General features: G+C 46.2%; 1 protein-coding gene across 4 annotated transcripts in view; it reads right to left on the bottom strand.

The window, feature by feature from the left end:
- Positions 1-13,203: 13,203 nt before the first annotated feature.
- IL6ST (interleukin 6 signal transducer) overlaps positions 13,204-25,112 on the bottom strand; it is a 51,736-nt gene continuing 39,827 nt past the window's right edge. For all 4 annotated transcript variants that reach the window (XM_038758864.1, XM_038758865.1, XM_038758866.1 and 1 more), the window contains 6 exons: positions 23,536-23,637; positions 23,192-23,338; positions 21,862-22,002; positions 18,745-18,841; positions 17,807-17,888; positions 13,204-17,615 (listed from right to left, as the gene is read on the bottom strand). In XM_038758864.1, coding sequence (XP_038614792.1) covers positions 16,902-17,615; positions 17,807-17,888; positions 18,745-18,841; positions 21,862-22,002; positions 23,192-23,338; positions 23,536-23,637 — 1,283 coding nt within the window. In that variant the 3' untranslated portion in view covers positions 13,204-16,901. The remainder of the gene's footprint in view (positions 17,616-17,806; positions 17,889-18,744; positions 18,842-21,861; positions 22,003-23,191; positions 23,339-23,535; positions 23,638-25,112) is intronic.

Genomic DNA, 25,112 nt, shown 5'->3' with positions numbered 1-25,112 from the left:
CTGGCTGTCTGGTGAGATGTCAGAGGATTGATGCTTTTTCTCTTGTTGGAGTGGGGCTCTCTACCAGGGGCCTGGGTGGCTGGGCTACCCAAAGAGCTGGTTGACGGGGGGCACTACCCTTTATTCCCTTATGCAGTGAAGAATTCAATATGGCAGGTTCATATTGACTCCACCACATCCGAGTCAAGCAAGCCATTCATCAAGAGTATTTTATCTAGCATCTATTGTGCACTAAGCGCTTAGGAGATGACAGCTAAGAGAAACAGTATGGCCGAGTGTATAGAGCACGGGCATGGGCGTCAGAAAGAACTGGGTTCTCATCCCAGCCCCGCTTTGTAGCTTCTGTGTGATCTTGGGCAAGTCACTTCACTTCTCTAGGCCTCAGTTACCTCATCTGTAAAATGGGGATTAGGATTGTGAGGCCCATGTGGGACAGGGACTGTGTCCAACGTGATTTGCTTGTATTCACCCCAGCACTTAGAACGGTGCCTGGCATATAGTAAGTGCTTAAAAACCACAATTATTATTATTATTATTATTCATTCATTCATTCAATAGTATGAGTGCTTCCTGTGTGCAGAGCACTGTACTAATTATTATTATTATTATTAGAGATATTGTCCTTCTCCTCAAGAAGCTTAAACTTTAATGGGGGAGAATGACAGACATTGGGAACAGGAGAAAGAAACTACTACAATTGTTGATGCAGGCATACGGAAGGTTGAAGAAATAATAATAATGATGGCATTTATTAAGCATATGGAAGGTTGAAGAAATAATAATAACGATGGCATTTATTAAGCGCTTACTATGTGCAAAGCACTGTTCTAAGCGCTGGGGTGGTTACAAGGTGATCAGGTTGTCCCACGGGGGACTCACAGTTTTAATCCCCATTTTACAGATGAGGTAACTGAGGCACAGAGAAGTTAAGTGACTTGCTCAAAGTCACACAGCTGACAATTGGCGGAGCCGGGATTTGAACCTCTGACTCCAAAGCCCATGCTCTTTCCACTGAGATAAGTGTGAGCACAATGTAAGTGGAGAATATGCGTGCGCTAAGATTACAATCATGCTATGGATTGCTACTGGCAGGCCACGACACGGGACAGTGGAGCTTAGTTGGGGGATAAATGCCTGTGCCCATACCCTCCCTGCTTGGGGGTAAATCAATCAATTGTATTTATTGAGCGCTTACTGTGTGCAGAGCACTGTACTAAGCGCTTGGGAAGTACAAGATGGCAACATATAGAGACAGTCCCTACCCAACAGTGGGCTCAAATAGGATGAGAGAGTTGTTTCCTCCAGGAGGGAGGCATGTTAGTCATTGAAAATAAAAGGCTGGAACAGACAGAGGGCTGGTTGAGGACTCCCTTTCACTCAGCTCGTTCAGGTGAGAGGAGAGATGAACCTCACTAGGTCAGTCCTGAGTGTTGGAGGCTTTAAGCAGGGAATCAATCAATCAATCAATCATATTTATTGAGCACTTACAGTGTGCAGAGCACTGTACTAAGCACTTGGGAAGTACAAGTTGGCAACATATGGAGAAAATCCCTACCCAGCAGTGGGCTCCCAGTCTAGAAGCGGGAGACAGAGAACAAAACCAAACATATTAACAAACTCTTCATGCCTGAGGAGCTACTGTCCTTCCTGGAGCTAGGAGGCCCTGTGTGGCAGTCATCCAAGTTTTTTTGTTGTTGTTGTTTTAAATGATACTTGTTAAGTGCTTACTATGTGCCAGGCACTGTATTAAGCGCTGGGGTAGATGCGAGATAATTTGGTTGGACACAGTCCCTGTTTTACACGGGGCTCAAAGTCTATGTCAGAGGGAGGAGGACTGAATCCCTTTTTTACAGATGAGGTAACTGAGGCGCAGAGAAGAAAAAAGCAAAAGAAGATTTTTCTGGTTTATAAATTAGAAGCACAAGAAACTCTAAATAAAGGAAGGCAAGATTCCAATAGCAGATACAGTGCATTGAATGTACAGCATCAAATGTTGAAAAAGCGGTGTACAATTTGCGAGAGGAGAATAGACAGCTGAGAAAAGCCCATCAAGATAGTCATACCCAGCTTCAAGATGTGAAGGTAACTTTTCCACTAAGTGAAAAAGCTGTTCAATACATCCTACTGGCATTTTTGGTATTCCGCTGGACGTCTTTGTAACTATCGTCTGATGCAATGACTCTGACACCCGCTCTGGTTTTCATAACTTCTGGACTGTGAGCCCACTGCTGGGTAGGGACCGTCTCTATATGTTGCCAACTTGTACTTCCCAAGCGCTTAGTACAGTGCTCTGCACACAGTAAGCGCTCAATACGATTGATTGATTGATTGATTGAAGTGACTTGCCTGAGGTCCCGCAATGGACATGTGGTGGAGCTAAGAACCCAGGCCTTCTGACTCCCAATCCTGGCTTCTTTCCACCTGGCCATGTTGCTTCCCCACAGGTTTGCCCCACATTCAGCAGAAGGGAGGGAGGGGAAATTCTAGAAGTGAAGGAAACTTCTGGGGCCTCCCTCCCTGAGGGAACTAATTGAATTATTACAAGTTTATTTCCGTAGAGCACACAGCCAAGCACAGGGAAAGTTTGAGAAAGGAGGGAGCCTAGTTAGCTGGGGAAGGAGCCCCAAATTCTTTTGGGGGCAGAAGGATTTGGGGGAGTGTTCCGGGAAGGAAACAGGGAGGAGGAGAAAGATTCTCTGTGCTGGGGTCCCAAAAGAGCGAGGCTCCTATCCCTGAGGAGGGGAAATGACCCACCCTGGCATCTTTAAACCCAGAGAGACAAGGATTCTAGGAGGGAATTCTGGAACAAGGAGCTCCCCGAGAAAAGAGGGGAAAACGAGCAGAAAACTTTTACAGAGAAGGCCCTGCGGGAAGGGGGCAAGTGTGAGAAGTCCCTGAAAGGCTTTGGGGATTGGAGTTCTGCTCTATTTGTTACCTAATTACTGATACTTGCAATTTATCTATTGAAAAGCCCCCTGAGAGCTCTCACCTTTGTGTCTGCCCGGATTTGGGGGCTCCGTGGTCCCGGTTGCTGGGGAGACGCATTTGCCTGGGAAACAGAGGGCCGGGAAGGGTGGGAATGCTTCCTCTCCAGGCTTCCTATTGCCAAATGAGTCCCCTCTACCATTCGAAGGGGTGCTTATCTGAGAGGCCGGGGTTGTGGGAGTGGCCAAAGGGGTGCAGAAGTGGGGGGACCCTTGGCAGGGAGCCCCAAAGTTGACCATCCATGGAAAGGAGTAGAGGGCTTTAGGGCCCAGTGGACATTTTGTTAATATGTTTGGTTTTGTTCTCTGTCTCCCCCTTCTAGACCGTGAGCCCACTGTTGGGTAGGGACCGTCTTTATGTGTTGCCAATTTGTGCTTCCCAAGCGCTTAGTACAGTGCTCTGCACACAGTAAGCGCTCAATAAATACGATTGATTGATTGATTGGCGGGAGCCATGGTCTCTGACGTGGCTCAGAGAGGTTATTTCAGCAGGGATTTTTCAGGCTGAGGAGTCCCAGCAGGGCCCTCTGACGCTGCCACGTGACTTGCTGAGTTACTTCTCCAAGCCTCAGTTTCCTCATCTGTAATGGGATCATCATCAATCGTATTTATTGAGCGCTTACTGTGTGCAGAGCACTGTACTAAGTGCTTGAATGGGATAGTGAGATGATATACCTGCTCTCCTCAGCACTAGACTGTGAGCCCAATGTGGAACAGGTACTGTGCCCGACTTGATTAACTTCTTAGCGCTTGGTACAGTGTTTGGCACATAGTGAACACTAAACAAGTACCGTAATAACAATGATATCTGCTCTCTCCAGTGTCTGACTGTGAGCCCAGTGCGGAACAAGGACCGTGTCGGATCTGATCATCTGTATCTACCCCAGTGCTGAGCACGGTGCTTTGGTGAGGATGATAATGGTATTTGGTAAGCGCTTACTATGTGCCAGGCACAGTACTAAGCTTTGGCACGTGGGCAAGGAATAGTAATTATTATCAGTGATTATCAATGATCGGATAATTATATTATCAGAATTACTTCCTAGGGGACCAGACCTATTACAGTTGAGTGTGGGGCTCATGACTGTCCCATCAGGCTTGGCAGCAGGGCCCAAGTTTGACATCAGACAGGTGCCAAAGGGCACGGCCTATTGGCTTATGTATGGGAAGCAGCATGGAATAGTGGATAGAGCACGGGCCTTGGGAGTCAGCAGGTCACGGGTTCCGATCCTGCTCCACCACTTATCTGCCGTGTGACTCTGGGGAAGTCACTTCACTTCCCTGTGCCTCAGTTACCTCATCTGTAAAATAGGAACTGAGACTGTGAGCCCCAGTTGGGCCTGGGACTGCACCCAACTGGATTAAACAGTTAATACAGTGCTCTGCACACAGTAAGCGCTCAGGGAATACGATTGAATGAATGAATGAATTTGCTTTTATCCACCCCAGCGTTAAGTACAGTGCCTGGCACATAGTAAGTGCTTAACAAACTTTTAAGTACAGTGGCTGGCACATAGTAAGCGCCATCATTATTAGTATTATTACAAACACCACCCTCAAGCCTCTCAGGCCTCTCCTGCAGCCTCCCAGAACCCAGGTTATCTCACCTACTTCCAGTAGCCAGGGGGTACCCAGGTTGGGAGCCTGGAGTCTCCCACAACTCCGGGGTTGCGTGAAGCACTAGAGACCAGGGATCCCTTGGCAACCTCACGGAGGGAAGGGCAGAACAGTCCCTCACTGATGAGTATTGGTGAACGGTGCCATCCAGGAAGGAAATGGATTTTTCCACCGAGGCCATGCCAGGCCTGGGAGTGTGGCCTAGGCTGGAAAGGGGCTTGGAGGCCTTCATACCAAATGTTCGTTCAATCGTATTTATTGAGCGCTTACTGTGTGCAGAGCACTGTACTAAGCACTCTGCCCCAGCCTTAGGTAGCTGCCGTGGTTTGAAGGTGTGTACAAAGCCTGGTACTCTTTCAGCTGCAATGCATGTGCAAAGCCTCATTTCTAGCTCTCTCCGGGAAGATGGAGCTGAGTGGTGGGGGGAAGCTATAATAATAATAATAATAATGGCATTTATTAAGCGCTTACTATGTGCAAAGCACTGTTCTAAGCGCTGGGGAGGTTACAAAGTGATCAGGTTGTCCCAAGAGGCTCACAGTCTTAATCCCCATTTTACAGATGAGGTAACTGAGGCCCAGAGAAGTTAAGTGACTTGCCCAGAGTCACACAGCTGACAAGTGGTGGGGCCGGAATTTGAACCACTGACCTCCGACTCCAAAGCCCGTGCTCTTTCCATTGAGCCACGCTGCTTCTCCAGGGGAACCTGGGCAGGGGTCTGGGTCTTTCTGTCTGTAGCATGCCCCTCAGCATCGGGCTTCTTGATGTTTGCACATTCATTCAATGGTATTTATTGAGCGCTTACTGGGTGCAGAGCACTGTACTACTACTAAGCCTGGTACTCTTTCAGCTGCAATGCATGTGCAAAGCCTCATTTCTAGCTCTCTCCGGGAAGATGGAGCTGGGCGGTGGGGGGAAGCTATTGGGTCTGTCTGTAGCATGCCCCTCAGCATCGGGCTTCCCAATGTTTGCACATTCATTCAATCGTATTTATTGAGCGCATACTGTGTGCAGAGCACTGTACTACTACTACTACTAAGCCTGGTACTCTTTCTGCTGCAATGCATCTGCAAAGCCTCATTTCTAGCTCTCCTCTCCGGGAAGATGGAGCTGGGCGGTGGGGGGGAAGCTATTGGGTCTTTCTGTCTGTAGCATGCCCCTCAGCATCGGGCTTCCCGATGTTTGCACATTCATTCAATCGTATTTATTGAGCACTTTGTGTGCAGAGCACTGTACTACTACTAAGCCTGGTACTCGTTCAGCTGCAATGAATGTGCAAAGCTTCATTTCTAACTCTCTCTGGGAAGATGGAGCTGGGCGGTGGGGGGAAGCTATTGGGTCTGTCTGTAGCATCGGGCTTCCCGATGTTTGCACATTCATTCAATCGTATTTATTGAGCGCTTACTGTGTGCAGAGCACTGTACTACTACTACTACTACAAAGCCTGGTACTCTTTCAGCTGCAATGAATGTGCAAAGCCTCATTTCTAGCTCTCTCTGGGAAGATGGAGCTGGGCGGTGGGGGGAAGCTATTGGGTCTTTCTGACTGTAGCATGCCTCTCAGCATCGGGCTTCCCAATGTTTGCACATTCATTCAATCGTATTTATTGAGTGCTTACTGTGTGCAGAGCACTGTACTACTACTAAGCCTGGTACTCTTTCTGCTGCAATGCATCTGCAAAGCCTCATTTCTAGCTCTCCTCTCTGGGAAGATGCAGCTGGGCGGTGGGGGGGGAAGCTATTGGGTCTTTCTGTCTGTAGCATGCCCCTCAGCATCGGGCTTCCCGATGTTTGCACATTCATTCAATCGTATTTATTGAGCGCTTACTGTGTGCAGAGCACTGTACTACTCCTACTTCTATTAATAACGGCATTTATTAAGCACTTACTATGTGCTGCTATGTGCCATGTACTATGTGCACAGTCTTCTAGACTGTGAGCCCACTGTTGGGTAGGGACCATCTCTACATGTTGCCAACTTGTACTTCCCAAGGGCTTAGTACAGTGCTCTGCACACAGTAAGCGCTCAATAAATACGACTGATTGATTGCAAAGCACTGTTCTAAGTGCTGGGGAGGTTACAAGGTGATCAGGTTGTCCTCCGGGGGGCTCACAGTCTTTCCCCATTTTACAGATGAGGTAACTGAGGGCCAGAGAATAATAATGATGTCATTTGTTAAGTGCTTATTTTGAGCAAAGCACTGTTCTAAGCACTGGGGGGATACACGGTAATCAGGTTGTCTCACGTGGGGCTCACAGTCTTAATTCCCATTTACAGATGAGGTAATTGAGACCCAGAGAGGTTAAGTGACTTACCCAAGGTCACACAGCTGACAATCGGCGGAGCTGGGATTTGAACCCATGACTTCTGACTCCACAGCCTGTGCTCTTTCCATTGAGCCACGCTGCTTCTCCACGCGGCTTCTCCATACTAAGCACTTGGGAAGTACAAGTCGGCAACATCTAGAGACGGGCTCACAATTTTAGAAGGGGGAGACAGACAACAAAACAAAACATGTAGACAGGTGTCAAAGCCGCTAGAATAAATAGAATTAAAGCTATATGCATATCATTAATAAAATAGAGTAGTAAATATGTACAAGTAAAATAGAGTAATAAATATGTACAAGTAAAATAGAGTAATAAATATGTACAAATAAAATAGAGTAATAAATATGTACAAATATATACGAGTGCTTTGGGGAGGGGAAGGAGGTAGGGCATGCTATCCTGTGTCATCTTAATATTGGACCCACAAAGATGGTTCGTTCTCCCGGGCACTAAATAAAGCTACCAAGCATGTATAACATAGCCGTGTGGCTTCTCTTTGGGGGCTTCCTGGGGCCTGCTGGTTTGGCGGGATCCTGAGGCAGCCAGAAAACCCGTTTTGTTGATAGTTTGGGGACTTTTCTTCTTATTAATGATATTATTATTATGGTATTTACTAAGGGCCCTGCATTTTCAAGCATTGAGGTTGACACAAGATACTCAGATCAGCTTAGTACAGTGCTAAGCGCTTAGTACAGTACTCTGCACACAGTGAGCGCTCAATAAATACGATTGATTGATTGATCAGACATAGACTCTGCCCTCTGCACCTAAGGCAGGCTACTCAGCCCCTCGCACGCCTCTCTAGACTGTAAGCTCCTTAATAATCATCATCAATTGTATTTATTGAGCACTATGTGCAGAGCACTGTACTAAGCACTTGGGAAGTACAAATTGGCAACACATAGAGTCAGTCCCTACCCAACAGTGGGCTCACAGTCTAATAATGGCATTTATTAAGCACTTACTATGTGCAAAGCACTGTTCTAAGCGCTGGAGAGGTTACAAGGTGATCGGGTTGTCCCACGTGGGGCTCACGGTGTTAATCCCCATCTTCCAGATGAGGTAACTGAGGCACAGAGAAGTGAAGTGACTTGCCCAAAGTCACACAGCTGACAATTGGCAGAGCAGGGATTTGAACCCATGACCTCTGACTCCAAAGCCCGGGCTCTTTCCACTGAGCCACGCTGCTTCCCTGTCATCATCTCATCATCAATCGTATTTATTGAGCGCTTACTATGTGCAGAGCACTGTACTAAGCGCTTGGGAAGTGCAAATTGGCAACATATAGAGACAGTCCCTACCCAACAGTGGGCTCACAGTCTAAAAGGGGGAGACAGAGAACAAAACCAACAAAATAAAATAAATAGAATAGATATGTACAAATAAAATAGAGTAAAAAATATGTACAAACATATATACATATATACAGTTGCTGTGGGCACCTGTCCTCCTTGTGGGCAGGGAACATATCTACCCATTCTGTTGTATTGTACTCTCCCAAGCACTTAGTACAGTGCCGCGCACACAGTAAGCGCTCATTAACTACCATTGGTTACAGATGGGATGAACCGCGTCCAGGTAAGTATCCAAGCCAAAGCACGCAGGCCTTGGTGAGATTCTGTGGCAGTGGGGAATTCATTCAATCCTACGTGTAAGTAAGGCCCTACTGAGAGCTCACCTCCTCCAGAAGGCCTTCCCAGACTGAGCCCCTTCCTTCCTCTCCCCCTCATCCCCCTCTCCATTCCCCCATCTTCCCTCCTTCCCTTCCCCACAGCACCTGTATATATGTTTGTACATATTTATTACTCTATTTATTTTACTTGTACCTATCTATTCTATTTATTTTATTTTGTTAGTATGTTTGGTTTTGTCTCCCCCTTTTAGACTGTGAGCCCACTGTTGGGTAGGGACTGTCTCTATATGTTGCCAATTTGTACTTCCCAAGCGCTTAGTACAGTGCTCTGCGCACAGTAAGCGCTCAATAAATACGATTGATGATGATGATGATGTCTGTGTTGCCAATTTGTACTTCCCAAGCGCTTAGTACAGTGCTCTGCACACAGTAAGCGCTCAATAAATACGATTGATGATGATGAAGCCCCTCGGCCCCACCCGCCTCGCCTGCCAACAATAACAGCGATAGCAAAGGGGCTTATTGAGAGTGCAGAGCACTTGGGAAAGTAGAACAGAAGCCTAATGCACAAACAGGGCCCAGCGCTTAGAACAGTGCTTTGCACATAGTAAGTGCTTAACAAATACCAAAATTATTATTATTATTATTATTCCCTGCCCTCACGGAGCTTGTGGCCTAATTGCCCCCTGAATGATAGAGGGAGCAGATTCAGCAAGGGAGTGGAATTCATTCAATTGTATTTATTGAGCACTTAGTGTGTGCAGAGCACTGTACTAAGCGCTTGGGAAGTACAGGTTGGCAACATATGGAGACGGTCCCTACCCAACAGTGGGCTACGTATATATATCCTTACATATATATACATATATATCCTTGGAATCAATCAATCGTATTTAATGAGTGCTTACTGTGTGCAGAGCACTGTACTAAGCACTTGGGAAGTACAGGTTGGCAACATATAGAGACAGTCATCATCATCATCAATCGTATTTATTGAGTGCTTACTGTGTGCAGAGCACTGTACTAAGTGCTTCGGAAGTACAAGTTGGCAACATATAGAGACAGTCCCTACCCAACAGTGGGCTCACAGTCTAAAAGAGGGGAGACAGGTCCCTACCCAACAGTGGGCTATATATATATATATATATATACTTACATATATAATCCTTGGAATCAATCAATCATATTTATTGAGCGCTTACTGTGTGCAGAGCACTGTACTAAGCACTTGGGAAGTACAAGTTGGCAACATATAGAGAGGGTCCCTACCCAACAGTGGGCTACATATATATACATATATATACATATATATATATATATATATATATATATATATATATCCTTACATATATAATCCTTGGAATCAATCAATCGTATTTATTGAGCGCTTACTGTGTGCAGAGCACTGTACTAAGCGCTTGGGAAGTACAAGTTGGCAACATATAGAGACGGTCCCTACCCAACAGTGGGCTACATATATATATATATATATCCTTACATATATATATCCTTGGAATGACTACCCAAGATGAAATATCAGAATATATATGCCGTCAAAGAAGACATCACTGAAGTTCACCTGTAAGTGCTTGCATGGCTGGAAAGACCAATGAAGGATCCACACTGGACACACAAAAAGGTTGTCCCTTTTGTGTCTTTGTGGCTAACGTTGGCCTTGCCTGGAATTGTTTCCTTTTTTGCCTCCTTGTATCTCTTTCCAAGCAGGTAATTGAATCCAGTCTTTCTTAGACTGTGAGCCCCACGCGGGGCCGTGTCTGACCTGATGAACTCATACCTTCCTCAGCACTTAGAACAGTGCTTTGCACATAGTAAGCCCTTAACAAAATACCATAAATACAAATACCATGCCTTCAAAGGTCTATTAACACACCTCCCCCAAGAAGCCTTCCCTGACTGTCCTCTATTCACTCTTTCCTACTGCATCCCCTTTGCGATTGGATCTGAACCACTGAAGCACTTGACTTGTGGGCAGGGAACGTGTCTTATCAGCTATGTTGTATTTTACTCTCCCAGGTGCTTAGTACAGTGCTCTGCACACACACCCTAATCAAATACCATCGCTTGATGTTCTTCCCACTCTCAGCCCAACAGCACTTGTGTACACCTTCTTCTCTATAGCATGCTTCTCTAGAGAAGCGGCGTGGCTCGGTGGAAAGAGCCCGGGCTTTGGAGTCAGAGGTCACGGGTTCAAATCCCAGCTCCGCCAATTGTCAGCTGTGTGACTTTGGGCAAGTCACTTCACTTCTCTGGGCCTCAGTTACCTCATCTGTAAAATGGGGATTAAGACTGTGAGCCCCCCCGAGGGACAACCTGATCACCTTATAACCTCCCCAGTGCTTAGAACAGTGTTTTGCACATAGTAAGCGCTTAATAAATGCCATCCTTATTATTCTCTGCCATTTCTGTAGTTTAATGCCTGTCTTTCACTTTAGACTGTGAGCTTCTAATGGGCAGGGAACGTCAATCATAGCTATTGGGCACTTACCGTGCGCAGAGCACTGTACTGTGTGATGATGATGATGGCATTTATTAAGCGCTTACTATGGGCAAAGCACTGTTCTAAGCGCTGGGGAGGTTACAAGGTGATCAGGTTGTCCCACGGGGGGCTCACAGTCTTAATCCCCATTGTACAGATGGGGTAACTGAGGCACAGAGAAGTTAAGTGACTTGCCCAAAGTCAAACAGCTGACAATTCCCCCTCTCCATCCCCCCATCTTACCTCCTTCCCTTCCCCACAGCACCTGTATATATGTATATATGGTTGTACATATTTATTACTCTATTTATTTATTTATTTATTTATTTTGCTTGTACATTTCTATCCTATTTATTTTATTTTGCTGGTATGTTTGGTTCTGTTCTCTGTCTCCCCCTTTTAGACTGTGAGCCCACTGTTGGGTAGGGACTGTCTCTATGTGTTGCCAATTTGTACTTCCCAAGCGCTTAGTACAGTGCTCTGCACATAGTAAGCGCTCAATAAATACGATTGAATTTGAATTTAATTTGAATTGGCGGAGCTGGGATTTGAACCTCTGACTCCAAAGCCCGGGCTTTTTCCACTAAGCCACGGTTAGGAGAGTACAATATAACAATATAACAGACACATTCCCTGCTCCCAAAGAGGTAACGATTTTAGAGGGGGAGACAGACATTAATATAAATTACTCCCCCAAGCCCTTAGTACAATGGTCTGCGTAAAATGAGCGCTCAATAAATCAATCGTATTAAATATCACTGACCGACTGGTTGATAGTGTCCAGTTTCTCCGAATGGCTCAAGTGGCTGACAGTTATCGGATCCCTTGCGGCACTCGCAATAGCGTCCAAGAACTTGGCTTCCTCTCAGCTCCCGGACTGCAGACTCCACACGCCAATGTGCCCCGGAGACAGAAACTTGAAGTGGGCCACGGGTTCCGGTAACCAAGGAGACGTCAAGAATTTTGGGGGGTTTTGGTTTAGCCAGTGTAAAAAACGGAATTAGGTTTCACTGGGTAAAGCCCTGGAAATCCAAACCCCAAGTAGAAGTAGAGGATGGAATTTTAGGGTTTTTTACCTAATGGGATTGGATATACACCTGTACAAGCCCACACAAACGTACACGCACATACATCACAACGCACACAACTCCCTTCTGCATCACCCTGACTTACTCCCTTTATTCATTTCCCCCTCTTCCAGCCCCACAGCACTTATTTATATATCTGTTACGTCATCTCCCCATCTAGATGGTAAGCTTGATGTGGACAGGGAACGTATCTTATGTTGTACTCTCCCAAGTGCTTCGTATAGTGTTCTGCACACAATAAGCACACTTATAGACTGTGAGGCCGTTGCTGGGTAGGGACCGTCTCTAAATGTTGCCAACTTGAACTTCCCAAGCGCTTAGTACAGTGCTCTGCACACAGGAAGTGCTCAATAAATACGATTGAATGAATGAATGAATAAGCACTCAAATACTTCCTAGTGCTCCCAATTTTCCCACTTGAGTTCAGTAATTTTATCACCTTCCGCCCTTGGAGGTGAGTGAAGGTGCATCACGTCTTTCACCTTCCTCCTTCAGTCTAAATCCAGGTGACTTTTCTTCCAGTTCCCAAATCCCCCCTTTCCTTGCACCTGCGGTCACCACTTTATCCCAACCAATCCCTGTCTCCTCCCATCTGGATGGCTGCTTTTGCTTCCTGCTTCCCCTCTTCAGGCTGCTGCTCTCATCTTCCTAAAATGCAATTCCAAACATACCACATCCTTCCTCAAAAACTCCCAATGACTAATCACTTCTCTGCCAACAAGCTCCCAAACTGGGCTTCAAGACTTCCACTGGCAGTTGCCTCTTTACTTATTTTACACACCGCTCCCTAGCCAAACCCTGAACGCTAAGTAAAATGCTCTGCACAATCAATAAATACCATGCTTGATCAGTGCTGAGTTCTTCCCCTTCAAATTAACTACTCCAGTGAGCAACTAAACTCACCATCCACACTCATTCTCCGAAGGGTTCATTTCCCTATGCCATCGCTTTGCCGATGCCAAGAGCTGAACATACCTTCCCCGTCACGCACCACCAAGCGATGCCTGCCTTGGAGGGCAGCCCCCAGTCGAAAAACCACACGCAAGATGAGGGGAGCTTTCCTTCTTAAAATTTACTTAGATAGAAATACAATGTGCATCAGAGGAAACATTCAAGATTACATTTAGCGTTAGAAAAGAGACGATAACTGGTGGTGTGTTTACTAGGTGTGCTACAGCCTGCAAGGGTGAGATGAACGTGTTACAATGGGGTAGCTTAACTTTCTCCGCAAGTACAGGCTGGGGAGAAGGGAGGAGAGGGGGAGAAGGGAGGAGAGGGGAAGGGACAGCATGTTAAGAAGGAGTCCATTAGGTGTAACTTCTGTAGAAGACAGTTCTGACAAGCCAAAATGTTCCAAATGCTGTGCTTCCCTTGCCCCCCTCGAAGGTGGCTGCTCCTTTTGTTTCAGTCACCTGCTCAAATGGAGCTTCTTGGGGTTCACACAGTAGCTCCTGTGGTTCCTATGTTCTTTTCCTGCCATGGGGAGACTGCCAAGGGAAAGGCAGAGGAGCTTTCTTGACTTTCACCGCCGTCTCCCCTCCCAACGGCAGGGCGCACACAACAGAATCGGGCCAACTCGCTACTTCATCGTGTGCAGCCCCTGCTTGTCTGCTTTTAACGGTTGCTTGGTTCTAGAAGGGGAACGTCGGCCACCTCCGAGCTTTAGGAGCAGAGCATTTCGAAGATCGCCTCTGTCCCCGGTTACCTCCCTTTCCGCCCCTTCAGGTCCCGTGTTTTACTCCACTGTGAAAACAAGGACTGCATCGGAACAGGGACAGGAGCCCTAGATGGACTGAAGAGGCTCACCGATTTATTGCAACTGACCCATTGTAGAAATCAAGGCCATCTGTGGTTCAGGGAAAACAAGAAACAAACCCAAAAGCTAGTGGTGCACTGGGCAGGAACCGCGCCATGCCACGGAGAGTGTGGAATGAAGCTGATTCAACGGATCAAGAAGGGAAGCCAGGTGGCAGAGGGTGAAGATTATAGAAGCCCCTGACTTGAATCTTTGTGACGTCTTAAGCTCAATGTACTCAATTCATGCGATTGTTAGGTTCTAGAAGTCTGCTTGGCTGAAGGGTGCGTAGCTCACTTTGTCACGATTAAGTTGAGGAATTGGGCCTTGTTTTTTGAGAAACAGCCCTCAGACTCCTGGATTGAACCCTGGCTGTGAGATTGGTGAGAAAAGGTGTTGGGTGGGTGGGAGGAAGACAAAGGACCAAATTGGGCAGCTCTTCAATATGCATTAACAGAGTATTTCCCAGGTCGCCCAAATAACAGCTTGCCCCTTGACAGAGGGGGAGAGGGGAGAGATGGGAGGGTGGGATAAGAAGGGGGAGCCTGGAAAGGCTAAAGCAACTGCACTTCTGACCACAGCAGCTCCCCCAGATGCAGCCTGAGAGCTCTTGTCACATCTGCTCTGTGGCTCACAGCCAGGGAGGAGCCGATGGAAGAGAAGGAGCTTCCCAGAAGAACCCAGCCCAGAGAGGATGTCTGCTCAATCCTCCTCTTTCCCGTCCCTACTTGGGCCAAATCTCGGATGGAGGCTTTGCCAATTGAAGCCAAGTCCCGTACTCGATCGTCAAACACTTTCTCCTCTACCCAAGTTGCACCGCAACCTTATTTCCACAGTTGGGGGGAGTCTCATTTTCCTGAACACAAAGTTCAACTGGGTTTTTTTTAGCAAGTTAAAGATGCTTTGCAGAGACCACACTGATTGAGTTTCAGTAAATTTCATCTGTTGGTTCCTAGCAGTGGTCTCGTTTGAGTAAAGGATGCCAGCGCACCTCCAGACAAAAAAAGCCTTTTAGCCTAAGCTCTCTGGTGCCCAAAGTGATGAGTGCAAGGTATCTTAACCATATCCCATAATACAGGCCTTGGAAAGGTGCAGATATTTCAACTGTACCAATTTTCTTCAGAAACCACATACGGTAATAAACTCCGAAGTAGCATATAACTTAACACGTTGCTGCTAGAAGCTGTTTAAACTACATTTCTCGGGGAAAGACTAGAGTCACTCTTATCCACTGAAGAGGATGGGTGGATGTGATTCCTCGACTAGGGCAGGGGGAATAAGAGCCCTTTCCGGCCTGGGTTTAAGGCTTTCTAGAGGCAGCAGAGTTTCTGTGCTGGTTCAGTCCCCTCGAGAAGGAAGATGATACAAGGCTGAGTTCTGGAGATGCCGAAAGCCGAGTCTTACCGGCTTACCGGATGAGCCAGTCGTCACCGGCGCTGAGGGGGGCTGGCCGCCTTCATCTTCAGCCCAGCAGGTTTGTGCGGGACAGGGCGAGCGAAGCGGAGGGGGGAAGGAGCGGCGGCTCCCCCAACGCTGCCTTCGGAGCAGGCCAAAACCAGGATGGGCACCAGTTGCCCAGGACGCTCACCGCCCAAGCAAAAGGGCTCCCAAAGTCTGCATGGCACTTGCTTTCTAGGCTCAGTCAGTTAAAAAGAAAAAAAAAGGTGATTAGATGCTACGTGCTCCAGGCCCTGAGGCAGACTCCTCGGGAAGTCTGTCCCCAGTTAAACCCAGGAGCACCAATATCCAGAGGATGCTTCTTCCTGCGGGGAAACCCAGAAGGCAGGCCAAGCATTAGGAGAAAGGGTTCCCCCTGACCGCCCCACGTGCAGGACAAAACAGATAAAGCACAAAACGGGACCTGCTAGATGACCAGGGATTTCCAACTAAAGCTATGTATTATAAAGTGCGTCTTTAGCCACATTCTCTCCCGTTTGAACGGTAAGTGGGACAACTCTCTCTAGAAATGGTGAAAGTGTAATAGATTTAAACCTATCAGAGAAAGCTACGACAATACTTTCTAACCCTTACAAAACTAAATGCTTTAAAAAAAAAAACCCTTAATAGCTTGAAATGACCATTCGTCGCTCCACGAGCACCTTTTAATAATCTGTTTACCTAAATGGATTTTTATTAAAAGAGCAGTTGAGGCAGACTTCAGTGTAGTGCCGGAATGATTGTTTTCTACACTTTGGTAATTGAGGATTCGCGGTCTAGTGACCGAAGGACTTCTTTGCCGAGACCACTATCGTTATCAACGGCTCCAGGGACAGGGCATAACTAGGGCTCGGGAACATGCAAGAGAGAAAAATAAGAGATGCAGTCCCTGCCCTTGAGGGGTTACCAATCTTATTATTTCCCCAATAATACATGGCGGCTTCCCTAATTTCAAGAGCACGGACACAGTTCTTGATTATACTAATTGATGCGGGGAAACATACATCATTCACAGACAAGTAGCTAGTGTTAGAGATTTTTTAAAAAAGTGAATCCATTCAAAAAAAAAAAGACAAACCCAAACTCAAAATTAACCTTTTTCTATTCACTTCTGAATGACTCCTAGTCAAGCTCATTCTAGCTATACCCCAGGACTACTAACCACCCTCTACGTAGAAGACAAAAACAAAAAAGAGTTTGAGAATCCTAACCCCCATTTGCCAGAGGCAAACATTCCGAAGCAGCATTTAGAGTCAATCGCGTCAACTGTTCAGACTGGATCCCAAACTGTCAATGTAGTGCTTAGGAACAGGATCCCGTTCCTTCTCGATTGGAAGCAACCCCCTGACTACATCGGACTTTAGTCCTGACGGCTACGTGGTCGGTGAAGGACGGTGGACCCTGGTGAACGGCTCTGACTTGTTAAAAAAAAAAAAAACAACAAAAAAAATTTGGCCGGGTTGGTGTAACTCAGGAGGAGAACAGGCCACATGCTGAGGCTCTGACGAACTGGGTGGGTCTCACTGGGGCACGTACCCTCCAGGCCTCACAGTCTGAGGTAAGTAACTTTTGGGCAGGTCTTCTCCAGGGGGCTCCTGGCTCTCCCCCTGCCCCATGGCACTCGAGGGAAGAGCATCGGGGGCAGACACTTCTCGCTGCCCATTGTCCATTGGCTTAGATACGCAGGGGCCCGAACTTTGACCCGGAATCGGCTGCGTGAGTCTAATAAAATCTTCCTCGTTCGCCGAAGGAGGAAGGGGATTTGACCTTTCGAAGGGTGGCCGGTCCGGATGGGCCTCGCCTTGGGCGCAGTTTTGTTTGAAATAGCGTTGCCGGGGCGACGCGCCCTCCCCGCTCCCGACATCGGCTATCTGGAGGTCTTCCGGCTGCTCTTCCGAATCCAGCAGGGGTTGGGTGGACTCGGAGCGGGAGAACACCTGGGGGACCTGAACCCTGTAGCCGTGCACCACGGTGGAATACTGAACGGTGCTGGACGTGGTCTGGGCCGATTCGCCGTCGTCACTATAGGAGATGCTCTGCCTCGAGGAGGACATGCACGAAGAACCGCCGATGCCACTGCTATGTCCCTCGGTGGTCGTCTTCTCCTTCTTGAACACGTCAAAAGATTTCAGATCTTCTGGGAAAGGCTTCTTGTCATTCGCTTCCAATTCCACAACACTCACATCAGTCAGGCAGCCCTCTGGGTACATCTGATCTTTCGAACTGAAGTTGTGCTGGGGGGTGGGTAGGAAAGCAACAAAAGGCCAAGTTACCAAGGAGCATCAGTGGTTACCTGAAGAGGTAGTGGACACGACTAAGATTTTTAAGCGGTCATGAGGCTTTTTCCAGAAGGTGCTACCCCGGGATTCCTGAGCCTGTGTCAACCAGCACGGTTCATAGATATTCAGAACACGTATTCACTTACCCGAGTGGGCGTCTGAGGTGACCACTGGGCGATATGACTTTTGGAAGGATCTGGAACACTGGGCCAGATGTGCTTCTTAATTCTGTGGGGGAGGGGGGAGAAAACGGTATTTAAAAAGGAGTGGGAAAAGTCACGAGACAATTTCCGCTAAAGAAGAATTCCTACAAGAATCTTACAGGTTAAGGGGGTTGAGGGAGAAAGGAATTGTTTCAAAACCAGATCGGGGGGACCTCATCTATCGCTGGGGACCGGCGGAATGGCTGGGAATACAATATGGGTGTGACGATTATAGCTCGTACAAAATTTCAATGAACTGCAAACCAAATATCAATCCCATTCCATCACCAGTCTGCCTTCCTTGGCAATAAAATCTAATAACAGCATTTGTTAAGCACATCCTGTGCGCCAATCACTGGATTATGGGCTGGGATAGGTACAAGATAATCAGGTCCCAAAGTGGGCTCACAGTGTAAGTAGGAAGGAGGACAGGTTTAGAATCCCCATTTTACAGATGAGGGAACTGAGGGAAAGATAGCACAGTAGTTATGTGACGGGGTTGGGATTAGCATTTATGTCTGCGTTCTTTCCACCAGGCCATGCCGCTTCCCTCCATGTCCAACCTGCTGCTACCCATGTTGGTTAAGTGGGTGATGGATAAAAACACATGAGATTCTAGGTACCTCCTAAACCTGGCCTGAAATTCTACAGGAAAAATGGCTATTACTGTGGGTTTTCTAAATTGAGGGAGAGACTATCATGTGCTAGAAGCAACAGCTTAGAATCCAAACAACTCTCTAAAAAGGAGTGCTGAAATGAGGCTAATGCAAAAAGAACTACCGCCTCTTCAAGTGATCGAGGAGCGTGCTTGGTACCCTGCTCTGGATAATTCCAAAGCAGTTTCCCAAAGCAAGTGAAAGGGAAGCAGGGATGGTACTCACAGATCTCGCTTGTTGAAACAGAACAATACTCCCAAGAGCGTGGTCAACAGGAATGCTAGACAGACAGGGACCACTATGGCTTCAATCTCTCCTTGGGCTAAAAAGACCAACCACAGAAAGGAGAACATGTTGAATGTAGTAAGTACTCCCAAATATAACATAAGTGACACACTCAAAAATACCCAATCATACACCAATGACAATAGAACCAGTTTTCCAGAACTTGAATTTACCAGATCGTAGTGGAGTCAAATCCATCTAGGTAAAACACTATTTCCCGGCATATTTATCCTGCATTATATTTCCAAGTTGCACCTGTTATTTCAATTAGATAAAATTTTCCCCATCCCATGGAAATGGACAGGTTTCACACCTTGACTATTATTCCTTATTTGTTTGCGTTCCTCTTTTTCAACCTCGCTTTACCCTTCCCTCGTTTTTCAGTTAACCATCATCCCATAAACACTATAGATCTTAGCTACCTTTTGGGGATTTAATGCTGGCAAAAGAGTCTTTCTAGCTGTAACCCCTTAGTACCACCAAGTGGGCATGTCTATCAGCTCTACTGTATGCTCAAAAGCACTGAGCAGAATGCTCTGCACAGTAAGTGCTCAAACAGCATTGATCGATCAAGACTGCTTTGTCCAGAGACTGCTTGGCAGTCTCATCTTCCTGCTTTCCAAGGGGGTCCTTACCAACTCCCTTGGCTAGAATTTCTTTCCTTACTATCTGTTCTTCCCTGAGATTGAACCCCCTCAGTGGCCAGGAACTGGATCTGAGTTCACCTACTGTATATTCTCTTCAGCCCTTAGAGTGCTCAGCACATAACATAGTAAGCGCTTAACAAACACTATCATCATTATTATTATAGCAGGTGCTTAATAAATACCATCTATTAGTTATGTGGACAGACCATTAAAAACTCCAGCCTCTATTATATCAAGTGTTGGACAGACCACTGAAAACTCCAAGCTCTCCCTGGTGATGCAATCGATGGATCAAAAACTGGTCTCCAAACAAGACGGTTCAATCTAGAAGTCACAGGAAGTAGTAAAGCAATACTACAGCATCCCTATTCCAACCCAGTCCAGACATTCCCTTTTATCAGGGATTGGTACTTTCTTGGCAATTTTATTTATTGTGCAGGAAGCAAGTCAGTGGGCACCTGATGTCACCAAGACAGGTCTGATAAAAACTGGTATTGCAGTGAACAAATGATACATGACCACCTGGCAACCTACCATGATGCTGAGGAACAGATTTAGATTCAAATGTCGGGACATGCAGCTCATGTTGTAGTACATATCTAGCCACATGGGATGCCAAGTGTGAAGAGAGCCTATCAACAAAATGGAGCACCAGAATGCAGAGCACTGTGGCATTTGCTTGGGAGCAGCAAGGGCTTGTATGTACCACAAAAGCCAAGAGCCATCCCACTCAACACCTCTAAAGGGCGAGGATGGCTCCAGTCTCAGAGTGAAGCTGGAGATGAAAATGACGATTTCTGAAGCCACCTTTTACCACTGAAGTCCTAGAAAGCAGAGAGATTCTGCCAACACAATGCCAAGATTTTTCATCTTGTGCTTTAATTGCCAAAGCCTTTTCCCTTTACTCATTTCTGCCTTGACAACAGTCCTGTGAAGCAGGGCAAGGCAGATGTTAACCCCAATGGGCAAATAAAGAAGTTGAGGCAGTGAGGTTAAGGGTAGGGACTGTCTCTATATGTTGCCAACTTGTACTTCCCAAGCGCTTAGTACAGTGCTCTGCACACAGTAAGCGCTCATTAAATACGATTGATTGATTGATTGACTTGCCTAAAGTGACCTGGGAGGCAAATGACAACAGCTAGGACTAGAATCTAGGTCCTCTGACTCCCAAATCAATCAATCATATTTATTGAGCACTTACTGTGTGCAGAGCACTGTACTAAGCGCTTGGGAAGTACAAATTGGCAACATATAGAGACAGTCCCTACCCAACAGTGGGCTCACAGTCTAAAAGCTCCCAAAACCATGCTCCTTCCACTACATCACAACGTCAAGTTCTTGTCTTCATTCCAACTTGACACAACCTCATTCTGAGAACTGAGAAGCAGCGTGGCTCAGTGGAAAGAGCCTGGGCTTTGGAGTCAGGGGTCATGGGTTCAAATCCTGGCTCTGCCAATTGTCAGCTGTGTGCCTTTGGGTCACACAGTCACTTCTCTGCGCCTCAGTTACCTCAACTGTAAAATGGAGATTAATATTGTGAGCCCCCTGTGGGACAACCTGATCACCTTGTAACCTTCCCAGTGCTTAGAATAGTGCTTTGCACATAGTAAGCGCTTAATAAATGTCATTATTATTATTAGTAGTAGTAGTAGTAGTAAAGAGTGGTAAGGCTTCTTCACCTAAGGGTATGGTTAACCTCTGTGGGCACAGTGTGGCTGAGAAAGACAGCAAGAGTTACAGCCAATTGGTTAACTGAAAAATCATAGTCCCATTGCCAGGACACATGACTGAAACCTCTGCATTGCCAAGGAAAAGCTCAGGACATAATGATCCTTCTTAAGGCGATACCAGGTTACTAGCGAGAGCCAGGTAACTCAATTCCATTTTTTTTAAATGGCATTTGTTAAGCACTTACTATGTGCCAGGCACTGTACTAAGCGCTGGAGATAGATACAACCTAATCAGTTTGGACACAGTCCACGTCCCACAATCTCAATCCCTCTTTTACAGACGAGGAAGCTGAGCCACAGAAAAGTGAAGTGACTGGCCCAGGGTCGGAGCACAGCCAGGATTGGAATTCTATGTCCTTCTGAGTCCCAAGCATGTGCTCTACCCATTAGGCCACGCTGCTTCCACCTTTTCCTGGAAAACTAAAGTGGCAGGCTGAGGGTTCGCTTCTTCCAGGGATTAGAGCAAACTCGTTGTTGCCTTTTGCATCTAACAGTCCACAATGTTGGCTGGAAGAAGTAGCACTGTCAACTGAATGACCAGACAGAATTAATGAAACTCCCCAAAGCAACAGGGTCAGTGCCTGCTAGTTAAAGCGGAATTTTTGAACATTCCCTCAAAGATTCTCTTCAGGCTATGTGTTGGCCACCGGATGATTCATTTCTACATCACTGTTTCTTACCAAATTTTGGAGTGGTAAATGTGAATTCAGGACCGTAACTGCCACCTTGGTCTGTATTTGCCGCCATGCGCACCATATATAGAGTGTCACTAGTCAAGGAGGAAAGCGTATATTCCGTGTGGGAAGAGTTCACAGTCACAACTGGAAGACAGTAAACGTGGAATTTACTAGAGCCAGAGAGCACACCCCATGCTTCAGTTTCTAATACAATGCTCTTCCCCTCCAGCCTTCTTGCCTCATCTCAACTTAGAGAACTGCTCCTTATCTGGGTTTTGGACAATAAACACAGACAGTTCCAACTTACACTATCCTCTCCTGGTTCTCCTCCTCTCTCTGCTTCTTCTCATTCTGCTTTGTAGGCTCCTCCTCAGCCTGAGGGCATACCTGAAGTTCAGTTCTAAGTCCCCTTTTATTCTTCAATTACATCCACTCCCTTGGAGAGCTCATTCGTTTTTCAGCCTTCAACTACCAACTTGATGCCGAAGATTCCCAAATCTGTCTCTCTAGTCCTGACCTCCCTTCTTCTCTGCATTTTCTCCTGTCTTCAGGACATCTCTACTTGGATGTCCTACATACATTTCTTTCAGGAGGTTTTACCAGACTCAGCCTTGCATTTCCCCTATCTGCCCTCCCCTCTACGTCAAATTATGAACTTGGCTATGCAACCTTTAAGCACCTGGCTACTCCCCTTGGCCCCACAGTACTTATGTAAATATTTTTATACTCTATTTCCCCTACCCCTTAATCTATTTTAATGTTTGCCTCCCCTGTAGACTGTAAGCTCCTTGAGGGCAGGGATCGGGTCTAACAACGCAGTTCCACTGTACTTTGCCAAATGCTTAGTACAGTGCTCCACACACAGTAAACTCTCAAATACCACTAACTGAGCCACAACGGTGTGTTTTCACTATCTGTTTCGGTTAGCATGTGATGGCAGAATTAGGGGATATTCTTCCAACAGTACACACTGCAACCCAGTAATGAAAGAACATGCTGCATACATGTGCATGCATGATAGGGGAAACAAGGTGAGTACTGTTTTACATGTCTCCCTTCATGTGGGGTTCTGCAAGAACATAACCCTCCTGCCACACAAAGGGTTTGTAAGTGTCAACGAATAAGCCTTTTCTAATCCTGTCTTTGGGTATTATGCAACACTTTGATGTTAATTTGCCTGAAGATTTCACTGAAACGCTTTGTTTCCCAAGTAGCTGGTAAAGCTACCATGATCCTCAAGCCCTTAAAAGGAGCGGCTATCTGATCAGGTAGGATGTGGCTTAATATCCAAGAAAATAAGAAATCCAAATTGGTATGTTTTCAGCTCTGTTACCTGTTTCATTTCCAGTGCTAGTTTTGTAGAATATAGTGTAGCTTCTGATAAATCCATTCTGGTCATCAATGGGAAGGTGATGCCACACTAAGACAGCTTCATTTTTGCTGACCTTCTTTGTTTGAACAGTGGGTCCTTTGGAAGGACCTAGAATAAAAAAAGACAACACTCAACTTCCAAAGAGTCCAGAGAAACCCATTAAATTTAGCAAGTTCTCCTTACAGGACTACAATCCTGTAAGGCATATCAACTGGAAGTGACAACATACTTTGAAGGAGACATAGAAGGACTTTTACAATGAAAGCTGATCTTTGTGTTTTAGAAGGAATGAGCATTGCACTTACGGGTCTGTTGAAGATAGGCCTTTACACGCTGGGGGCTTCCCGGGCCATCCACATACACTGGATAAACAGTTATCAAATAACATTTGAACGGCCTTAAATTCCCTAGGGTAGAAATGTATGTTAGAGCATTTCGGTTCTTTAGTGGGACCCCCAACTCCACCAAACTACAGTGCTAAAGTTTCAAAAGCCTCCTCCCTCAACTAAAAAACAACAACAACAAAAAAGCTACAGAAGACCTCTTCTCCAGGAAGTCTTCCCTGACTGATTCCCAGCACCAGAGGCATTGGCCCCATACCTACCTTAAGCCCTTTATTATTTTTCCTGTTTACTAATCAATGTGCCAAAGCACTGTGCTAAGCAAATTTTAAAAAGCCAAAACAATCTGCATATTAGTTATTTTATTCCAACTCTAAGCACTTGTGCATATTTAGTTCTCTTAATAATAATAATAATAATAATAATAATAATGGTATTTGTTAAGCGCTTACTATGTGCAAAGCACTGTTCTAAGCGCTGGGGGATACAAGGTGATGAGGTTGTCCCACGTGGGGCTCATAATTTTAATCCCCATTTTACAGATGAGGGAACTGAGGCACAGAGAAGTTAAGTGACTTGCCCAAAGTCACACAGCCGACAAGTGGTGGAGCCGGGATTAGAGCCCATGACCTCTGACTCCAAAGCCCGGGCTCTTTCCACTGAGCCACGCTGCTTCCTCCTAACATATTAGAACAGTGCTTTGCACATAGTAAGCGCTTAACAAATACCAACATTATTATTATTATTCATGCTCCTAGTTTCTGCTGCCTTGTCTTTCTGGTTGCAGCCGCTATTTGTGAAATGAAATTTTATCTGCCTATCAAGTGCAACCCCTTGAGGTCAGGGAACATGTGCCTTACTTCTAATGTATTCTCCCAAGTTCACAGTGTTTCCACGATCAGTAGGCATTCAAATACTGTTGATGGAAAAAAATATTCACTTCTTCCTGACTCAGGTTTAACCGTGGCCCCATCTATAACAATAGCTGCCAACAGAAATATGCCTTTTCTGAATGTAGTTGGTAATGCTGGATAATCAATCAATCGTACTTATTGAGCGCTTACTGTTTACCTTCTGGAATAATAATAGAGCTGGCTGCATGTTTATTGTGCAGGTAACAGATACAAGATCATCAGATTGGGCACAGTCTCTGTCACCCATGGGGCTCACAGTTTAAGGAGGAGGGAAAACAGGTACTGAGCCTCCATTTTACAGATGAGGAAACTGAGTCACAGAGAAGTTAAGTCACAAAGGCAGCAAGTGGAAGAGCTGGGATTAGAACCTATATATCCTGAGACCAACCCCCCACCCCCACCCTCCCAGGCCTTAGCTCTTTCCACTAGGCCACACTACCTCTCTGGAAAGCTATTCCATCTACATCACTAAAGTGTCACTTTGAATTACCATCAATGATATTTACTGAGCACTTACAGTGGACAGAGCACTATACTACGTGCTTGGGAGAGTGCACACAACAGAGTTGGACACATTCCCTGCTCACAGTGATTGTCTTACCATCCAGTATATTAAGTAATCCCGTT

This window comes from Tachyglossus aculeatus, chromosome 17, assembly GCF_015852505.1.
Source record: "Tachyglossus aculeatus isolate mTacAcu1 chromosome 17, mTacAcu1.pri, whole genome shotgun sequence".
NCBI lineage: Eukaryota > Metazoa > Chordata > Mammalia > Monotremata > Tachyglossidae > Tachyglossus > Tachyglossus aculeatus.
The sequence above is the reverse complement of the archived record's forward strand: the minus strand, read 5'-3'. Positions and strand labels throughout refer to the sequence as shown.